Source organism: Typopeltis vanoorti, chromosome 13, assembly GCF_054136105.1.
Source record: "Typopeltis vanoorti isolate ZY-2024b chromosome 13, IOZ_Tvanoo_1.0, whole genome shotgun sequence".
In the NCBI taxonomy this organism is placed as follows: Eukaryota; Metazoa; Arthropoda; class Arachnida; order Uropygi; family Thelyphonidae; genus Typopeltis; species Typopeltis vanoorti.
Window position 1 is genome coordinate 112,042,344 of NC_143561.1, and position 18,044 is coordinate 112,060,387.

The window sequence follows — 18,044 nt, forward strand, 5'->3', positions numbered from 1 at the left end:
TCGGGCGTGTATAATGCAATGCATAATTGGAAAGGCCACTACCCAGACCGGTTTCGACCTTTATTGAGGTCTCATCAGTGAGAGCCAGACTCGGGAGAGGCTTGTATAATGCAATGCATAATGGCCCTTCCCATTATGCATTGCATTATACACGCCCTAAAGGGGGGGTGGGGCTTTGCATTATTGGATACATATTAAAGCGAGTGATATATCCGAAGTCATTAGCCTCTATATACAAGTAGCTCAGACGTGAATAAATTTCATGCGCAAAACATTGTTTTACTTACTTGGGAAAGTGATTAAAAACCAGCAAAATTTCTTGATATCTATAACACACACACACACATTTTATATTATATATATATTCCTGAGCTTCTACTCGGTTGTAATGGTACATTAATAGATATTTAATGACTTAAAGTTGTTCTATCTAACGCGCTTTAACAAACAATAGCGCGTTAGATAGAACAACTTGAAAAATACAACGTTTTTGTGTCAATTATGTATTGCATTTTTTGCCTGCAATTCTCAGTTTTTTGTGTAACTTCAATTTTTATTACTGTGTTCTACCTTTAGTGGATACCTGAAGAAGGCTGTAAAAGGCTGAAACTAGTTGTATCATTTTAATTAAAACTTAATATTTTATCTCGGTTTAAGTCATTAAATATTTATTCTTTAAAAAAAAAAAAAAAAAAAAAAATATATATATATATATATATATATATGCACACACACATAAAGAAAATGCAAGCTTTGTTTTTCCTTTAACTTGCGTAAAAGACATTTCTTATTATCCAGCAATAGGTTCATTTGAAATATCTGAAAGATTCATGATAAACGCTTTACATATATTCAATCAACTGGAAAAAATGCATTTTATGCTGACTGTTATGTACTCTGAAGTATATACAGTAATTATCAACCAAAATATTTAAAAAAAAAATCAGCTAACGCCTATTTGTTCCCGTATAGGGAGTAGGCGGGGCAGTTGACCCTATCTAACTTTTGGAGACTGAGTGGGCAGTTCAATCTCCACTGGTAGCCAATCAGAGAGATCGCTGGCCCAAGGCTATCACTGATTCATCGGTACGCAGTGAAGAAGGCGGCAAGCTAGTGCCGCCATCTCGTGGTCCCTAACCCTAACAGAATTTTTTTTTAATGTATATAAGAAATTAATATTTAATTTTGTTAACCCATCCAATTCTCGCCCAAGAGGGATAGAGCCTCCTAATTATAGGTATTTGAATGCAGCTAGTTTGTCATTCCTCTGCTGAATCCCTCTAAGAGCCAGTATTTTTTTTCTGTAGATTATGTTTGTGTGTTCACGGGGCTGGTTTGTCTGTTTGCAAGATGAAGAACTTTTCCACCTCCGTATGAGATCAACTAACTTATCTGTAGCTGAAAAGCCGTGTTCAAGGTTCCTCGCGTCCTAGGGACCCAGATCTTTCCAACTCAAGGGATTCGTCTATACCGACTGAGCTCAGCCACGGAGACTATTTTCGTATTTGGTTATTAATAAAAGCATTTTTTACTTTTCAAGGCTTCCAAATTTTAGCCAAGATGAGAGACATGCACTAGTGATTGTCTCCCGGTGATTACCCGTTTATCAGTTTCATGATACTTAATTTAAATTTTTTTTCAAATGTTTGAAAGTTTCCAAGTGTAATCTGTATATCGCTCATAATGTAATTGGCGGACTTCTATTTTCGCATTTATCAACAAGATTAATATCGATTAGATGGTGGAAGAAAGCTTCTTGAAGGTATTAAACTTATTTTTCGTGATGCCAGAAAATGGCATAAATGCATTAAATGTAGATAAACCAAACAATTTTAATTTATTAATAAACATCTATATCAATAAATGCCAATTTTTTTTTTTTTTCATATGAAGATATTAAATAGTAGACTTCAGATAATTTAATTCTGAAATTCTTTAAAAAGAGGCTATGAATTAAAGAATACCTGTGTGTGTGTGTGTGTGTGTGTGTGTGTGTGTGTGTGTGTGTGTGGTATATAGAGGCTCATGACTTCGTATCTAAGGACACAAAGAAACATTACAAGCGCTTTTCATTTAAAGGTGATTTAACTGTTCTCGTGCGGAGCACATAGTGTATTTGTTCCTGTAAACTCGGGATTTCAATTCCGAGTTTACAGGAACAAATACAAATAAAATAAACAGTACAATTAACAGTTTAGCCCCATAGTGTCGGTGGATTCGGCCATAATTCAAAACAAGCTAACCAAACCTTCTCTCTTAAATAAATGTCTCTTTTCCATTACAGTGTAATATATTCAAAGAAGTTTTATTTCTTTCAACGAATCCTCATCATTATGATAATTAAAAAAAAAAAAAGAGTACATGCTCAGAAAGAAAGAAAGAGAACTTTTTAATATCTTGTCATTTCTTGGTATGAATATTTTCGTCTTACCATCCGCTGTTTGTTATTGTGCATTGGAAAAAATCTTAGTTGACACATATCCATATTAATGTGTGAAAAAATCTAGTTTAAGATATTATCAAAAGTACAAACACATGTTAATTATGTCCGAGAGTAGGCGTCACTTACGTCGGTATAAGAAACCTGACACAAATATTTTTTGTTTGTTTGTTTCTCAACGTATATTCACAGTAATGAAACCGGAGATTAATCTATGCATTCCATGTTACTACAATTTATTACAAAAAAAAAAATAATCGTTAGTTTTAGGAGAGAAATAATATACTTTATTCATTAAAGCACGAACGTTTCGTGTGTTTTTTTATATATACTGTATATTGTTCTTCTATTATTATTATCATCATCTATTTTTTTATGCCAATGGAATTCGTCAAAAGATTTACAACTTTTCATGGGCTGCAGAGACACGAGGTACCGTTGGCTGGTCGCTTAAGTGTCGCTCCAAAACCGTGTGTAAGTTAAGGACGGGAGGAATAAAATGCATAAGATGTTGGTTGGAATGCGGAGAAGCTATCCATGGCCATCGTTGTTATGAATATTATATTTTACAAGTCACGAATATTCTGTTTTACAAAGAATAAACAAAACTAAACTATTTCTGGCAATCCGAGTGATAAGTCATAAGTTAGATAATCTAATCCACTTAAATTCATTTACCTACTTGATTTATGTCTTTTTTTAAATTTATTGAATGAAATGTTTACCTCTTTGTCATTAAGATACCATTTGAGGCCTGCTGGACTGGTCGATTTGGTTGAGGTGCAGTTGACATCCACCATATCTCCAATCTCGTATCGCGGTAAACCGCCGTCAATCTTCGGTCCATTTTGTCCGGGAATACCTAGAGGCACTGCTGAATTAAAGAAAATTAAAAGATAAATAATCTTAAATAGTCACATCGCGGTATTGTAAACTGTTTTAGGGTTTATTATGAAAGGCACATGCAGACTATTCTACAACTAAGACTATTCAAACGCTATTCGGTTTAGAGTTTTGTTTCAGTAGTTAGCATCCCTACACAATGGAATCGAAGCAGCTAAGGCCATGAGGCAGAGTAAAAAATGTCGCTTAATCATGTGTCTGGTACGAATTCTGCAGAAGGAAAACCCAAGTTTCCCAGTAGGAAAAAATCCCGTCATCCCCTTATGAGATTGTCTAATTCATCTTCAGTTGAAAAGTTTAAAAAAGGTTCTCGTACTGGACGGGAATTGGAAACCCAAGTTTTCGAACTAAAGAGAATCGTGGTTACAGACTGAGCTACAAACGTTTTTTTTTTTTTTTCCCTAAATATATATATACATATACATACACGAGGGTGGTCTGAAAAGTTCTCGGCCTAACAATGAAAAAACGAATTGCTAATTTCAAAATTATTTTGATTTTTCAACATAATCTCCATTAAGACTAATACATTTATTCCTGCGATGCTCCAGCGTCATTATCCTGTTCCTGTAGTGGTTCTCAGTAAGATCTGCAAAATACCCCTCTACAGCTGCAATCACCTCTTCATTCAAAGAAAAACGCTGACCAGCGAGGAAGAGTTTTAGTTCGGGGAAGAGATAGAAGTCAGAGGGAGCCAAATCTGGGGAATCGGGTGGATGTTTCAACAATTCATTTCACTGCTGTTTGGATTCTGGTGAGTAATGGTGAATCCAAGTCTCATCCATAGTAATACATCGACGCACAAAATCAGTTTTATTCTTCTTAAAACGCTCCAAGAAACGTTCAGAAATGTTCATGCGAGTGCGTTTTTGATCTGCTGTGAACAAGCGCGGCACTGATCTTGCGCAAAGCTTTTTCATATTCAATTCTTCATGCAAAATAGATCCTACACGTTCTTTTGAAATGCCTATAGTCTCAGCAATTTCACGCAATTTGACTCGCCGATCATTCAATACCATATCGTGAACTCAATCAATGATTTCTGGTGTTGTTACACTTTTTGGACTTCTTCCACGTGGATCATCTTTAAGGCCTGGTACGGCCCATATTTCTTAATTGCCGAAAACGAACTAGAACAGTGCCCGTAAACTTTTATGAACTTCGAATGAATTTTCTTTGGAGTTAAACCTTCTTTTAGAAAGAATTTTATACCCTCACGATACTCAATTTTATCCATTTCAAGGGATACAGACAACACTTTTGCTTCAGACAGCTGTATGAAACAAACTACTTGATAGAATGACTTGCAATTTCACATGGATGCTTATGACAGATGTCTACTATTCCAACTTAGAAAAAAAAATCTTGCCGATAGTGTTGCCATCTATGGTCGAGGCGAGAACATTTCAGACCATCCTCGTATATATCAGACAATTTATGTATGCGTTGTGTTGGATCCATTCTTTTATCAAAATTCATGTCGAATTTATTTATTTCACATTTCAATTAATAGCATTTCAATTCTTTAGTATCTTACTTTGTGTATTAGGGACATGTACTTAAGGATATTTTCATTATTTCGCACTTTGAATTAAATCATTTTAACAAGTAATTATAAAAATAAACAAAATAATTCTCTAACGCTTTCTTACAAAATAATTATCGTAAGTAATTTATCTAAAATGCATTAATAAATTAATATATTTGTTAAATAATCAACATAATATGAATAATATAAATTCATAACAATCAATTTATCATTTTCCGAACTGAAAAATCTATTAATATGGGAGTTTGTTTTCATTGCAAAGTTTCTCATAGTACAGCTTCTTATTCGTACAAATTCTCAGTCTTGCAATTAATGCCGTAATTACAACTCCCAATTGGAATAGTTATGTTTAAAATAGCAAATGCAATATTTTTATTATTGACTGAAGATAACGATATTACTTTACTGACTTATGATATAGCCAGCCATCCTGATTTAAACATACATTGATGCAATTGACAATTGACAATTATTCTTTAAGGGTGAAGCAAAATGCTTTTCATATTCCCAGCTATCTGTCGTGGTTACAGTGAGGGTAAAATTTACGAGCAGTTTGCTCGCCCTGAATGGGCATGGAGATAATCTCCATGCCCATGTATCGCTATAGGAGGCTAATATAGTTTTTGGTCTTCTATATTTAAATATGTCCGTTGGCTCGTATGCTGCAGCTTGTTGAACCAAATTTTTGGGATGTGTGGACGTCTTTAGAAAAAAAAATTTGGCAGCTAAGGATTGTAGATAAGAGAGAATATAGGGAATATTTGTGTCTCTGTGGAGTTGGCTGTTTCTGACATACCACGGGGCGTTCAAAATCATTCTCAAGCACTTGTTCTGCACTCGCTGTATCTTAATAATGTTAGTATTAGAGGTGTGGCTCCAGGCTGGAGAGGCATAGGTGATTATAGGACGAATCGTCACCTGGTATAGCTGCAATTTGATTCTGATGCTGAGTTTGCTATTTCTATTAATTAGCGGGTAGATCTGAGCTATGGCTTTAGATGGTTTTGCACATGCAGACTTGATATGTTGGTTGAAAGTTAGCTTTTTGTCGAGAATCACACCCAGGTAATTTGTTTCTTTCTGCCAGGGAATTTTAGTATTGAATAGTAATACATCTCCTGCAGGAGACATTGGCCTTTTTGAGAAGAGAACCGCTGAGCTTTTCAGGGGGTTGACTTCCAATCTCCACTTGGAGAACCAACCCTCCAGCTTTAGAAGATTTTCTTGAAGCTTTCTGGTAACGAAGTGGGGTCTGAGAGATCTGGTTAGTATTGCCGTATCGTCCGCATACAGTGTTAAAATGGACGTCATCGGATTGTGTGGGATGTCTGACATGTATACAGAAAACAGCAATGGAGCCAGTAGAGATCCCTGCGGAACATTGATGCAAAACTTACTGTTATATCTTATATAATATAAGTATATAAATATCCTTTAGGTATCTAAATAACTATATGCTTATAGTTAGAAAATTCCAATTTCCTGGACTTTCTTAGTTAAAGTAAATAAGAAAATAAAGAATGCAAATAAATAATATAAAACATCCTGAAATATCGATTTAATTTAAATGACTTACGTGAAACTGTCCAAGAAATGCAGCGATTATTCATGTTATACATAGAACTGCAAATTATATCACCGTATTGTTATTTTGACATTTCGCGTTCTTTTTGTCACAATCTCGCCTCTGTTTGGAAAAGTGTATACCTGAATCCTGAATCAATAATGAATATTCCATAGTCTGTTCATTTGTAACACTCTCGTTAGAACGTAATTTTTATATAAAAGAAAATACGAAAATGATGAAACATAGAATATCTAAAAACATAGAAAATCTAAACTGGTTTATACAAAAGATTCCGAATTTTCTGCATGAGTATACTTTTATTTTAGGTATACAATTTTAGACTAATAATAATACTTTTCTTCTTGTTCAACTATGATACTTGTTAAGAAGCGCGTTAGAAAAATGCTAAGTTATGCATTCCCCACCCCCACACAATAAAACTATAAACTACTTCTTTTACCCCTGAAAAGATTTTATTTACCACTTTATATTCAACTGCACATGTATATGCAGTACAACTTATCTTAGTATTACTGATCCAAACTCATCAACAGCATATGGAAATTACTGATTTTATTAATATCATATTCAAATAAAAAACGAACACAATTTTGGTGACGACGTATATTATCTGAGCACATGGCGAACACTGGTTATCGGATGATTTAAATGAATGATTAATATGGTAGTAATTAGCGGATGACTTGGAACCGAAACATACACGTAAACAATATCCTGGTTCGATATTGTGTGATCAAATGTTTTGGTTTATTATCTTTGAAGATAGGCAGCGAAGCGTGCCCATTCTCAGTGCTATTTTTGTGCCGAATATTATGGACGGATCATTGATGTCGGTGTTGCATAAATACATCTGAACGTTCCTCTTATTAAGTAAATATACTTTTCTTAGTCTTAATTATTGCTTTAATAATTTGCACCTGTTTCACAGGCATCTTCAGCATAAACTGACTGGAATACAAATATAATCGTACATAATAATAATCAATGGCGCTGTACTGAAATCACGAGTTTCAACCGAACGATCAGATAATAATGTAGTGTGATATTTAAATAATATTTTGATAATAAAGGTGCGCGATATTTAAAAAAATATTGAGACCAGAAGAGGCAAGGAGCACGATTTCCCACCAAGGGAATAAATATAATCCATCGTCTGTTACGACTGAGGAGCGGCCAAAATGCACTTCTATTTTAGCCAATCTGGAAAATCAGCTGGTGTTCCATACAAGGAAGATAAAAATTCTACAAGGAACATGAATCCCTATAGCGGTCTTGGTCTTGCAGAACCTTTTTTCTTCTGTTTGGAAAAAAAATACTACAAAATCAGATTGTGACGCACTAAAATCACCCGATTTTTAAAAAAAAAAGATCTGATGGCTTCTGTTCATCATTTTTTTCGTATGAAATTGTGCTATTTGACTATTTTAGTGTTAATTATTTCTACCAGGACACTCCCCAGGATATTAATGATATCTGACTGTTGTTGCTGTAATGAATTTCAGAAGTCGTTAAATAATTTTTTACTCATTTTCTATTGCACTTTCGCCCTTTCTGACCATTGAAGAGAAAAAGTACCTTTTGAAAAGTCAAACATCTGACTTCATCACCATCTGAGATCGTAATTGCATCTCGTTTTCCAGAAATTCTACCCACCGGTCGTAATGCAAAAAATCACATCGAAGATCTGTCAAGCAACTTCTCAATATAAAAGCGAATCAGCGAAAAACTGGAATATCTGATCTAACTCAATATTCAGTGAGTACAAAAATAAACTAAAAATGCTTCCTTAACATTTTCCTAAAAAGAGTATAAACAGAAGCTCAACGTAAACTTGAAAATTATCTCAACAAGGATATATATTTAAAAAATATAAACAATGTCATGAATAGTAAAATACTTTCAAAACAAATCTATCCTCTCGTCTTATACAAGCTATGCAAATTTTAAAAAACAACCTTAATATTATTTCATTAAAGCAGATAAAGGCGATACGATGTTACCGTTATAACAGACAACACAAATTACAACAAAATTTGTTGTAATTTGTGTTGTTCTGAATCTCTAGCGATGAGAACCAATCAGGATGCTATAAACACAAAAAGATCCAATCTTACTTACCCTCTTGGCAATTATGAATAAACCACGTTACTCGCCATTAATCTCGACCTAGCCACACTCCTCTTAATACATAATCTGGAACTGCTAGGAAGTCAGTTTTGTGCTATTCACCATCTGAAGACGCACGAAAGGGCAACACATTGTAATGTTGTTGGTCCTGTTTTTACTTGGCTAATATGTTTCCTTTTGTTCTTTAATATTTTGTTTTACAAATTTTTATTGTCATAATTTTAATTCACAATCTAGAATCCATCCCATTCGTCCTCATTTTTTATTAACCGAATACATTGATGTTTCATTTCCTACTATTTCGAATGTACTTTTGTAAGTTCACATAAGTCAGCTTCATTCCCAATAACTTTTTCTTTTATTGTACTTTTCAGCTCATGTTTGGTTACAAAATACGTCACCCTACCTTGCTAAAATTAGCTGTATCTTTTTCAACTACCCTTTAACATGATTAAAATTTATTGGGTGTAATTGGTATTTAGTGGGAGAGCCAGGTAGTTCCAACAACCAATAGTAAGCTATTTTTGGATAACATTTTAATTATAAAATTAGTATTGTTAGAATCGTGTCGTTTTCATGGATTTTCCTGTTTCTATGCGTTGGAATAAGTGTTATCCAAATGACTACTCAGTAAACAAAGTTCAGCGAGTACAAAAATAAATAAAAACAAAAATAACGGTAATATTGTATCGTCTCCAATTTACACTCATTATTGTTACATATGTTACTTAGACTAATTGCATCTGGACTATTATTCAGTGGTATAATAAAACTACTCGTTTTACAGTAAAGTGTCTGTTGGGGGTAAGGGAATATTTATCACTTATACAGGGACATTATTGTTTCGGAAGACGAATGAAAGTCGCCGTGAGCAATTTTATTTATTCCTACGAATAAAAATGAATTACTATATTTTATGGCAAACACACCTACATAAATAAAATTTTTCGTAAGTTCTGTTTGGTTTGAGTTTTTTTTTTTTTTTACGTTGTATTTAGCCGTTAATAAAATTCATGTTTGATATTAACGTTTTACTTTTCCATCTTTATATGCAATCAGGAAGTGGTCTTTAATATATATATATATATATATATATATATATATATATACACACACACATACATACACACACTCGGTACAGTATGTTTTTCATCCCCCCCCCCCCCAGAGGTAGTACAACACCAGGCAACTTGGGAAAAGGTTGAGTATGTTTCACGTACTTCGCAGCCATTCAGAAATCAGTTGAATATCTTGGAGCCGAGAGGGCCTATCAAATATTAAACCGATAGAACAGATATTACACTTTTCACTTCGCCACCTTTCGACTGAGTTATCTGATACGGTCACAAGATAGTAAACTGATTTTTGAAAGGCGGCGAAGTGTGTGAGTTTGCTTCGCCTTTGCCGCGGAGTTGCTTGGTATTGCACAATCTGGATCTCCTACACGTATCGCTTCTCGGCTTTATATACGTTTTCTGTGTGTGAGAGAGAGAGAGAGAGAGGATGTCAAATGCATTTTTAACTGTGTGTCGTGATCAAAAAAGTTTAAAAAGCGCTGCTGATACTGAGTAAGTTGGGTGAGGTCATGCTCAACTATCCTAGAGCAAAGAGGCAATCTTTATGATTGTACGTCAAGTCATCATATCGTATCGAGCTGAGGCAAAGTGAAGTACTTCGTTTGTATTAATACGAGGCATATCACCATTAATTGTTCTATGCCTTGAAAAAAAAAAAAAAAAAAATATATATATATATATATATATATATATATATATATTACCATGCAAGATCAACCGTACATGCGCACAACTGCCACCGGTCATGAAGATTATTCAGTCAAATGATATTATGACATCGTAGAATGTTGGGTTTCCACACCTCATTTCTCAGATGTCAGTCATCAAAATGAAGTTAATATCTCTAGGTAAGAATTCTTAGAAGCAAGACCAGGTAGAGGCAGTTACATCACAACACAGTTTCAACACCAACTGGGGACTCATAACTAATCTGTGTTGCATCTGAGGATGTTCCCTTCGTATACGAATGAGTTAAACATAAATTAAGGGGTTCTTTCTCATATTCACCGCGGGACGAAATGATGTTCACGAGCTACACATTCAAAGCAGCAGCAGCAACTGAGGTAAACAAAAGAGACGAAGAAAACGATTCAGAAATGCATCCAGTCTGGAAAATCCTAAACGTAAGCGCCTCCAAATAACTTAAGAACTGAACATCTACAGAACAGACAAACTGCGAACAAAAAAAGTCCTGGAACTAATTCCAGAAAAACAAACATGAACCTTTTCGCTTTCAAGGCGACCTCATGATCTTAAGTTCCAGTGAGTTGAGTTAATCTGATAATATTCGGTAACTTAGGACTCCTCTCTGAATGCATCTAGAAAGTACTGGTTTAGAGCTGCGAATTTTGAAAGCTTTTCAAACAAAGCTTGACATTCTGCACATTCTTGTTAACATCTGTATAACCAACCGCTTTAGAACAATCATTGGTGTGGCTTTTTCCAGGCTTCACTGATGAGGTTTTTCTTCAACAAAGCCAAGAACAAATACGGAGACATTTATGTGTAAACACCTGAGTGCTTTTTCTACAAGAAACGCATTATATTTTGCCTTTATTGCCAGCAACTGGCAATAAAGTTGCTGCCCGCTATTATCATTCTGAGGATTTGGTGGGTTGCAGAAGGCATAAACTCGTCCCACTAATATGTTCTTCTATCCTCATATCATTTTTCAAAGTATAACAGCACATTAACGGAATGATATTAGCTGTTGACTGATCTGGGATAGCCATATTTCTCAACATTTATGCTCCCAACAAGAAAAGGATTTTTAACACCTCTGGGAATTATTGCTATAGAGTACATGATATCTTAGCTGCCGGGGACTTGAACTGCCTGAAGACTTAATTCTTGATACAATAAATAGCATTCCTAATGGAGGCGCAAAAGTAAAGAACAAATACGGCTCAAGGATCAAAGGATTCGGAATATAGAAGTAAAATATATTAATGTCCAATATATTAATGTCTCCACGAGAGAATTCATTGGTGGTAGAATGTGTCTAGATAATGTATTCGGGAGAACATTAAGTGGAAACAAAATCCAAGCAGCAGTTCTGCGCCAACCTCTCACGGATCACTTTCCAATCAGTATTAAAGTGCATTTGCAAGCACAGTACAAAGATAGTACAACCGAAAACATTCCCTACACAACAGTTGACTCCAGAGTATTGAAACGTAACTTAAGCACTGTCTCCTGGGAAGATATGATGACGGAAACAAATGTTGATACCTCGTATCATAAATTTATTGCAATATTGAACAATAAAATACAACACTCAATTAAAGTTAAAATAATAGACAAAATGAAAGAAACAAAGCCCTGGATTACACAAGAAATCAGACACTACATAAAAATTAGAGATAAAGTGTATAAAAAGTTTAAAAAATACCCGCACAATCAATATTATGAACACAGTTTCAAGTACTATAGGAATCTGATACATCATAAATTAAAAGAAAGTAAAAACGAGTACTACAGAAATGAATTCCTAAAATGCCAAGGACATCCCAGAAAACAATGGAAGTTTGTAAATAAATTAATCGGTAAAGATACACACAAACAAAACCCCCCATACTTAAAGATATCGATAGGAATAGAGAAAATGGAGACAGAGGATTAGCTGAAGAATTCAATAACCATTTTGCCACAGTCAGTGAAAGCATTCTGAAAAATGCTAAACCCACCCCTCAGAATTGCACTCCCAAGAGACTTGATAACTCCATATATCTCTTCCCCACTTGTGAAAACGAAATCAAAAATGTTATAGCTAGTCTAAAAACAACCAAAACTTCAGGATATGATGGTATTAACACAAACATTGTGAAAGAATGTCAAATGTACATCATAGAACCCCTAATGTACATTTTTAACTTATCACTGATGACAGACACGTTTCCATCAGATTTTAAGAAAGCCGTAGTTGTACCTATTTAAAAAAAGGGAAACAAAAATAACTTGTTAAATTACAGACCGATCTCCCTTCTACCGGTCTTTTCGAAAATATTAGAGAAATTGGTAAAAATTAGACTCGTGAAATTCTTGGACAAAAACAACTTCTTTTCAAAGAATTAATTTGGGTTCACGCAAAAGTTTAGCACAGAACATGCTTTACTGAACTTCACAAACACAGTTTATACCTCCCTCAACGAACATAAACTAACATTAGTAGTGTTTCTAGATATACACAAAGCTTTTGACTCTATATCATATGAAATTTTAATAAAAAAATTAGAAGTCATAGGAATACGAGGTATTGCCCTAAACTGGTTCAAAAATTACTTAAATGCCAGATCACAAATTGTAAAAATAAACAACAGCTAGAGCAGCTCCAAAACAGTAGACTGCGCTGTACCTCAAGGATCTGTTTTGGGACCAATTTTATTTAATATTTATATCGATGACTTCTGCAATCTTAAGCTAAACAGTAAAATAAATATTTTTGCAGATGATACAGTACTGATTTTCTCTACAGACACAGCCGAACAAATGAAAACCATTGTGAATGCTGATCATTTGAAAGTAACAAATTGGTTCCAGTCAAATAAACTCAGTCTGAATGTCTCAAAAACTAAATATGTAAATTTTAACTTGCGTAATACAACTGGCAAAATGAACTTCACTGCACAATTAATTTTGCATGATTGGAATTGCAGGACAAATTCAAATTGCAACTGCGAGAAAACAGAAAAGGTCAGTTTAATAATTTACTTGGGATTAAAAATTGATAGCAATTTAAGCTGGAAACCGCATATTACCGATGTCGTAAAGAAAGTAAGGATTATGTTAAACAGACTTGACTACCTAAAAAGATTTTTAAATTTAAATATGCTAAAAATACTATATTCTGCCTGGATTCAAAGCACACTACAATATGGTATATTAAGTTGGGGAGGAATCTATCGCACTACTCTGAAACCTTTAGTCTCGACTCAGAATAAAATAATTAAAATCTTAACTAGAAACAAATATAAGGATGCTGCAATGTGTAAAAAATACACCATACTAAACATACTACCCCTTAGATATTTATATGCCTATAGGGTACTATTATTCATAAAAAAATGAAAACGAATACGTAAATATCAAACAAGATGCTTTCCTTAGTAGACATAAGGGCCTAAAATATTTAGTTCCAAGAGCAAATAAAGAAGCAATACACAAACATTATATTTATTTAGCGCCAAACGTATTCAACACACTACCTTTAACTATAAGAAATGAAACTAACCCCAAACAAATACAAAACTCTAATCAAAGAGTATTTATTTTCCCACAGAAATCAGGAAGCTTTGTTCAAAATAATTGTACAAATTATTATTGGTTTTTAGCATATTTGTATTCAAAGATCCAGTCTTATGTGCAAAACGTAAAATTTAAATGCTATTTATCTGCTTTGTTTTATTTTGTTCCTAATTAATTGTTGTGCAACTTTCTCTGTATGATGAAATTTTATTTTATCTGCGATTTTATTATGTAATTATATTATAATAATATGTATATTATATGAATGTATATAATGAACATGCATTACATATATCTTTGTAACTTTATGCATATCGTAACCTGGATGAGCTGTTGCTCTTAGGTATGATTGTGAAAATTTTGTACTATTATAGGAAGCTTACAATAAAACATTTTTGATTCGAAAAAAAAAAAGTAATTACGTGATTCCGTCACGGATTGGCCAGGACATGCCACTTTTACGTACTCGTCCACCTGCAATATCACGCGCATATTGTTGGTTATTGTTTCTCGTTCGTTCTAGCAGGTATAAACACCTCGGATCCTCACTACCTTAGTCCAAAGCTTTCTACCCTCTTCTAAAGAAGTTGAATTTAAATTAAAAAAAGCGAAAAGAAGCAATACCAAGGCAACTCAGATAACGAAATTTGTGTCCTTGTATGTTTTTTGGTCATTAAAAAGCTCATATTTAAAAGTTAAAAGTTTCGACTATTAGTCACGAAAGAATGACTTTTTAATGTCATTTTATTTCAATAACTTTAATATCATCAAATATTTGAGGGGGAAGGATTTCGATCGATTAAGGGCTAGTCCAGGTTTCCAGATTATAGTCCTCAAACCAGGGATGCGGTCATTTATTATGATCTTAATGTAAGTATGCGCACTGAATGTATTTTCTAAGCAACGAAAAAAATACGCTTCAAGAATGACTCGTGCAGTTATTTAAAGTTCGGGGTAAGCTCCAAGTGATCCGTCTCTATTGTATTCCATGAAATGTCACCCGGCGTGTACTTATGAATGATTGACTCAGGTTTCCTTGACTACTAATACCACTGCGGGCAGTAAGAATAATATAAATATAAAAAGTGGAAATCCCGCAGACTCTAGAGTGGCTACGACAGATTTTTAGACGGGTAGTACCGAAATAGAGAAAAATATTTGTAAGTCAATGAATTTCTTTCTGTTACCACTACCCTGGCTGATGTTAAAGGCACAGAGACAGTATATCATTTTCTACTAGGCATGTATATGCTGGCTGTACCGCGGAACTGTAAAACAACGTCATGTGCTCAAGAACTGACAGAAAGTTCAACAAAGAATCCCGGGAACAAGGTCGATAGTTATTTGTAGTCCATATCCGTCATTTCTTAATCCAGGTGGTGACAATTCTTGGCCTGGACTGAGCTCGGATAAATCGGCGAGCACAGACTATTCGTATGATGTCAAATTCGTAGCCAAAGAATTTAAGAGTATTGTTTAAGAAAGAGTGCGCCGGATTCAGTTGCATAACAAAGATTTAAAGCAGAGGTTTATATAGCATTAACTTTTTTTTCTGTAGAAGAGAATTTCGCTGAGTGTATGTTTGAGAATATTATCACTGATATTAAAAATCTGCTCGCAAACAAAAGAAAGTGCAATGCATAGGAAATGCCTTTCTTAGTTGTTAGAAACTGCATACTAACCTCTCATTCGTAGCAAAAAATAACTCCTTAATCAGAAGACTTTAACTCTAAAATCGGGGCCTTTAATATAGATTATTTAATATAGAACACATGCAACTTACAGAGATAAATAATACAATGATACCTCGATTAACGCTCGAGATGCGGTCCTATAAGACAAAGTGCTAAACGAAACAGCGTTAAACGGGGTCATTTAATACAGTAAATAGGGAGAGGGGAACACGCGATCAAGAATAAACCAGTGTTACTTTAATTTTAAGTTATTTTATATGAACTTTCATTTCATGGATCTTGATGTTTTGAAATGATACACAAGCAAACGATTTTAATTTGAAATCCCCATTGGCTAACGTTACCGCCCAGAAGAAGGGTTAAACGGTCTTTCAGCTGTAAATCCTGGCGCTCGCTTTTGTTTGCGCGATATAAATGTGCGCTTTGGCATTCTCTTCCAGAAAAGTCAAGTTTCATCAACATCAAAAACTAGTTCGGGAGGATAATTTCCTCTTTCAATTATGGCTCTTAAAGTTGATGGAAAGGCTTCAGCATCTGCATTCTCCAGTGATTCGAATGTTGTAGAGGTTGCTTCTTTTTTTAAAATCTATCAAACCAACCTCTACTAGCTGCAAAGGTTTCGCTTGTATCCTCTCTTTATTTTTGAATATGATTAAAAATAGTTCTGGCCCTTTTCCATTATTATTGCCTGACTTAATGGCATGTTGCGTTCGGTTTCATCATCAATCCAAATGGAAAGACGTTCTCCATTTCCTCTAAAACACTGCTTCTGGATCGAGTTACCTTTGTTGCAGAAGACGTTGTGGTTGCTGAACATTTAATTTTGTCCTTTTTTTAAAAAATCGTTCTTATAGTAGAAGTAGACAAATTTGAAGCGGCTCCAAAGTGAACTTTACGTTCACCTTTTTCTAAACGCCTCAGCACCTGCATTTTAATGTCCAGCGAAATGCTTTTTCGTATCAGTTTTGTTTTGTTTTAAGCTTTCGCTGGTTGATTCGGGAATAATCGTATTATATACGAATCAAGGGAAATACAGCGATAAATTGAATCAGCGTAAATTTTGCGCTTTTTTATAGTTCTTAAAAAAAACCACGTTATAGCGAATCAGTGTTAATCGGGGTCTTACTGTGCTCATATGGTAGACCACCTTATTCGGGATTATGGTTACGAAATCCAAGGATACTTGAAAGGCGGTTGTTGGTGTTTAATGGAAATGATTCGCCTTGGGGTCAGAAATACAGTAATCAATAGATTTCTGACCCCACGGCATCTGTTTGCTATAGAAGTATTCTGCATTTCGTGCGTTTCGGGATAAATATAATAATAAAATAGTAGAGAAAGTTTTTGTTATAAATCTTTGTAATTTTTTGGTATTAAATTGTTCGGACATCTGTGTTGTTTTTTATTATTATTATTATTTTATTTCTACCTGAAACAATCGCATTACGTTAAGAGGATCGGTTTTACACTTAAAAATTACTTGCTACGTACATATCTTCCTTCATCATAATTTATGTTACAGCAATCATATGACAGCTATTTTTATGCAAGAAATTAATTGATTTAGAAATTAATCGTATTTGAATTTAAGAAATAATCCAGTAATCTTACTTTTTAACAAAAATTAAATAATCCACGAATTTTCTTAAGGTAATATAGGCACTTTTTTTTTATCATACAGTTATTGTCTCTTGTACCGCAACATTCAAAAATCAATTAAGACAAATTCTTCAGCTATTTGAGGATGATACTGAATTCGACAAGGGACACTCCCCATTTTCATCGTGATATCAAGACTTATCTTGATAAAACTTGCCCGAAACAAAATGTCCAAATGTAGGACGGCAAAGCAAGTGTTGAGCACCCTGCACGTTCACTTTAATAATACTAGTTTATTACTTAAGGGGGGGGAGATACCTCAAAGAGGAAGTTTATGCCACGAAACACAAAAGTGAAACAGGCAGGGCAAAGAATTGAATGAATTTATCGCACATTACAGACAGATACATTACTTGATGTTTGCAGATCAATTTCTTGCCGATGTGAGCAATGCCTTGATGAGAATGGAAGATAATATTTACTCTTAATTATAAACTTTTAAATTAAATTTTAAAAAAAAAATAGCAGTTATTAACAAGTGTGTATACGGGTTTTTTTTTGTGTGTGTGTACACGTATTAAATCTAACTAATATAAAATTATTAATTTTCTCCGGATCTGGAAGGTGATTTTCTGGTGAGTGCGTTTAACTATGAGAAAATATTTTGGTATCGATGCGGAGAAGCCAACATTTCAAAAAGGATATGCCTTTCTTCCTCAGTAAAACAATTTATCACCGGAGTTTTATATTAAAAAAAGCTTGCAAAAATAAGACAGGTAGATGAAATATTATTCGTTAGTAGGATAGGCAAAAGTATACTGCT

General features: G+C 34.1%; 1 protein-coding gene across 1 annotated transcript in view; it reads right to left on the bottom strand.

Annotated features, from left to right (window-relative positions):
- The window catches only part of LOC150100475 (uncharacterized), a 177,607-nt gene that overhangs the window by 13,998 nt on the left and 145,565 nt on the right, over positions 1–18,044 (bottom strand). Inside the window, exon 6 of the mRNA XM_090402662.1 lies at positions 3,166–3,314. Within this exon, the coding sequence (XP_090258788.1) occupies positions 3,166–3,314 (149 nt within the window). The remainder of the gene's footprint in view (positions 1–3,165; positions 3,315–18,044) is intronic.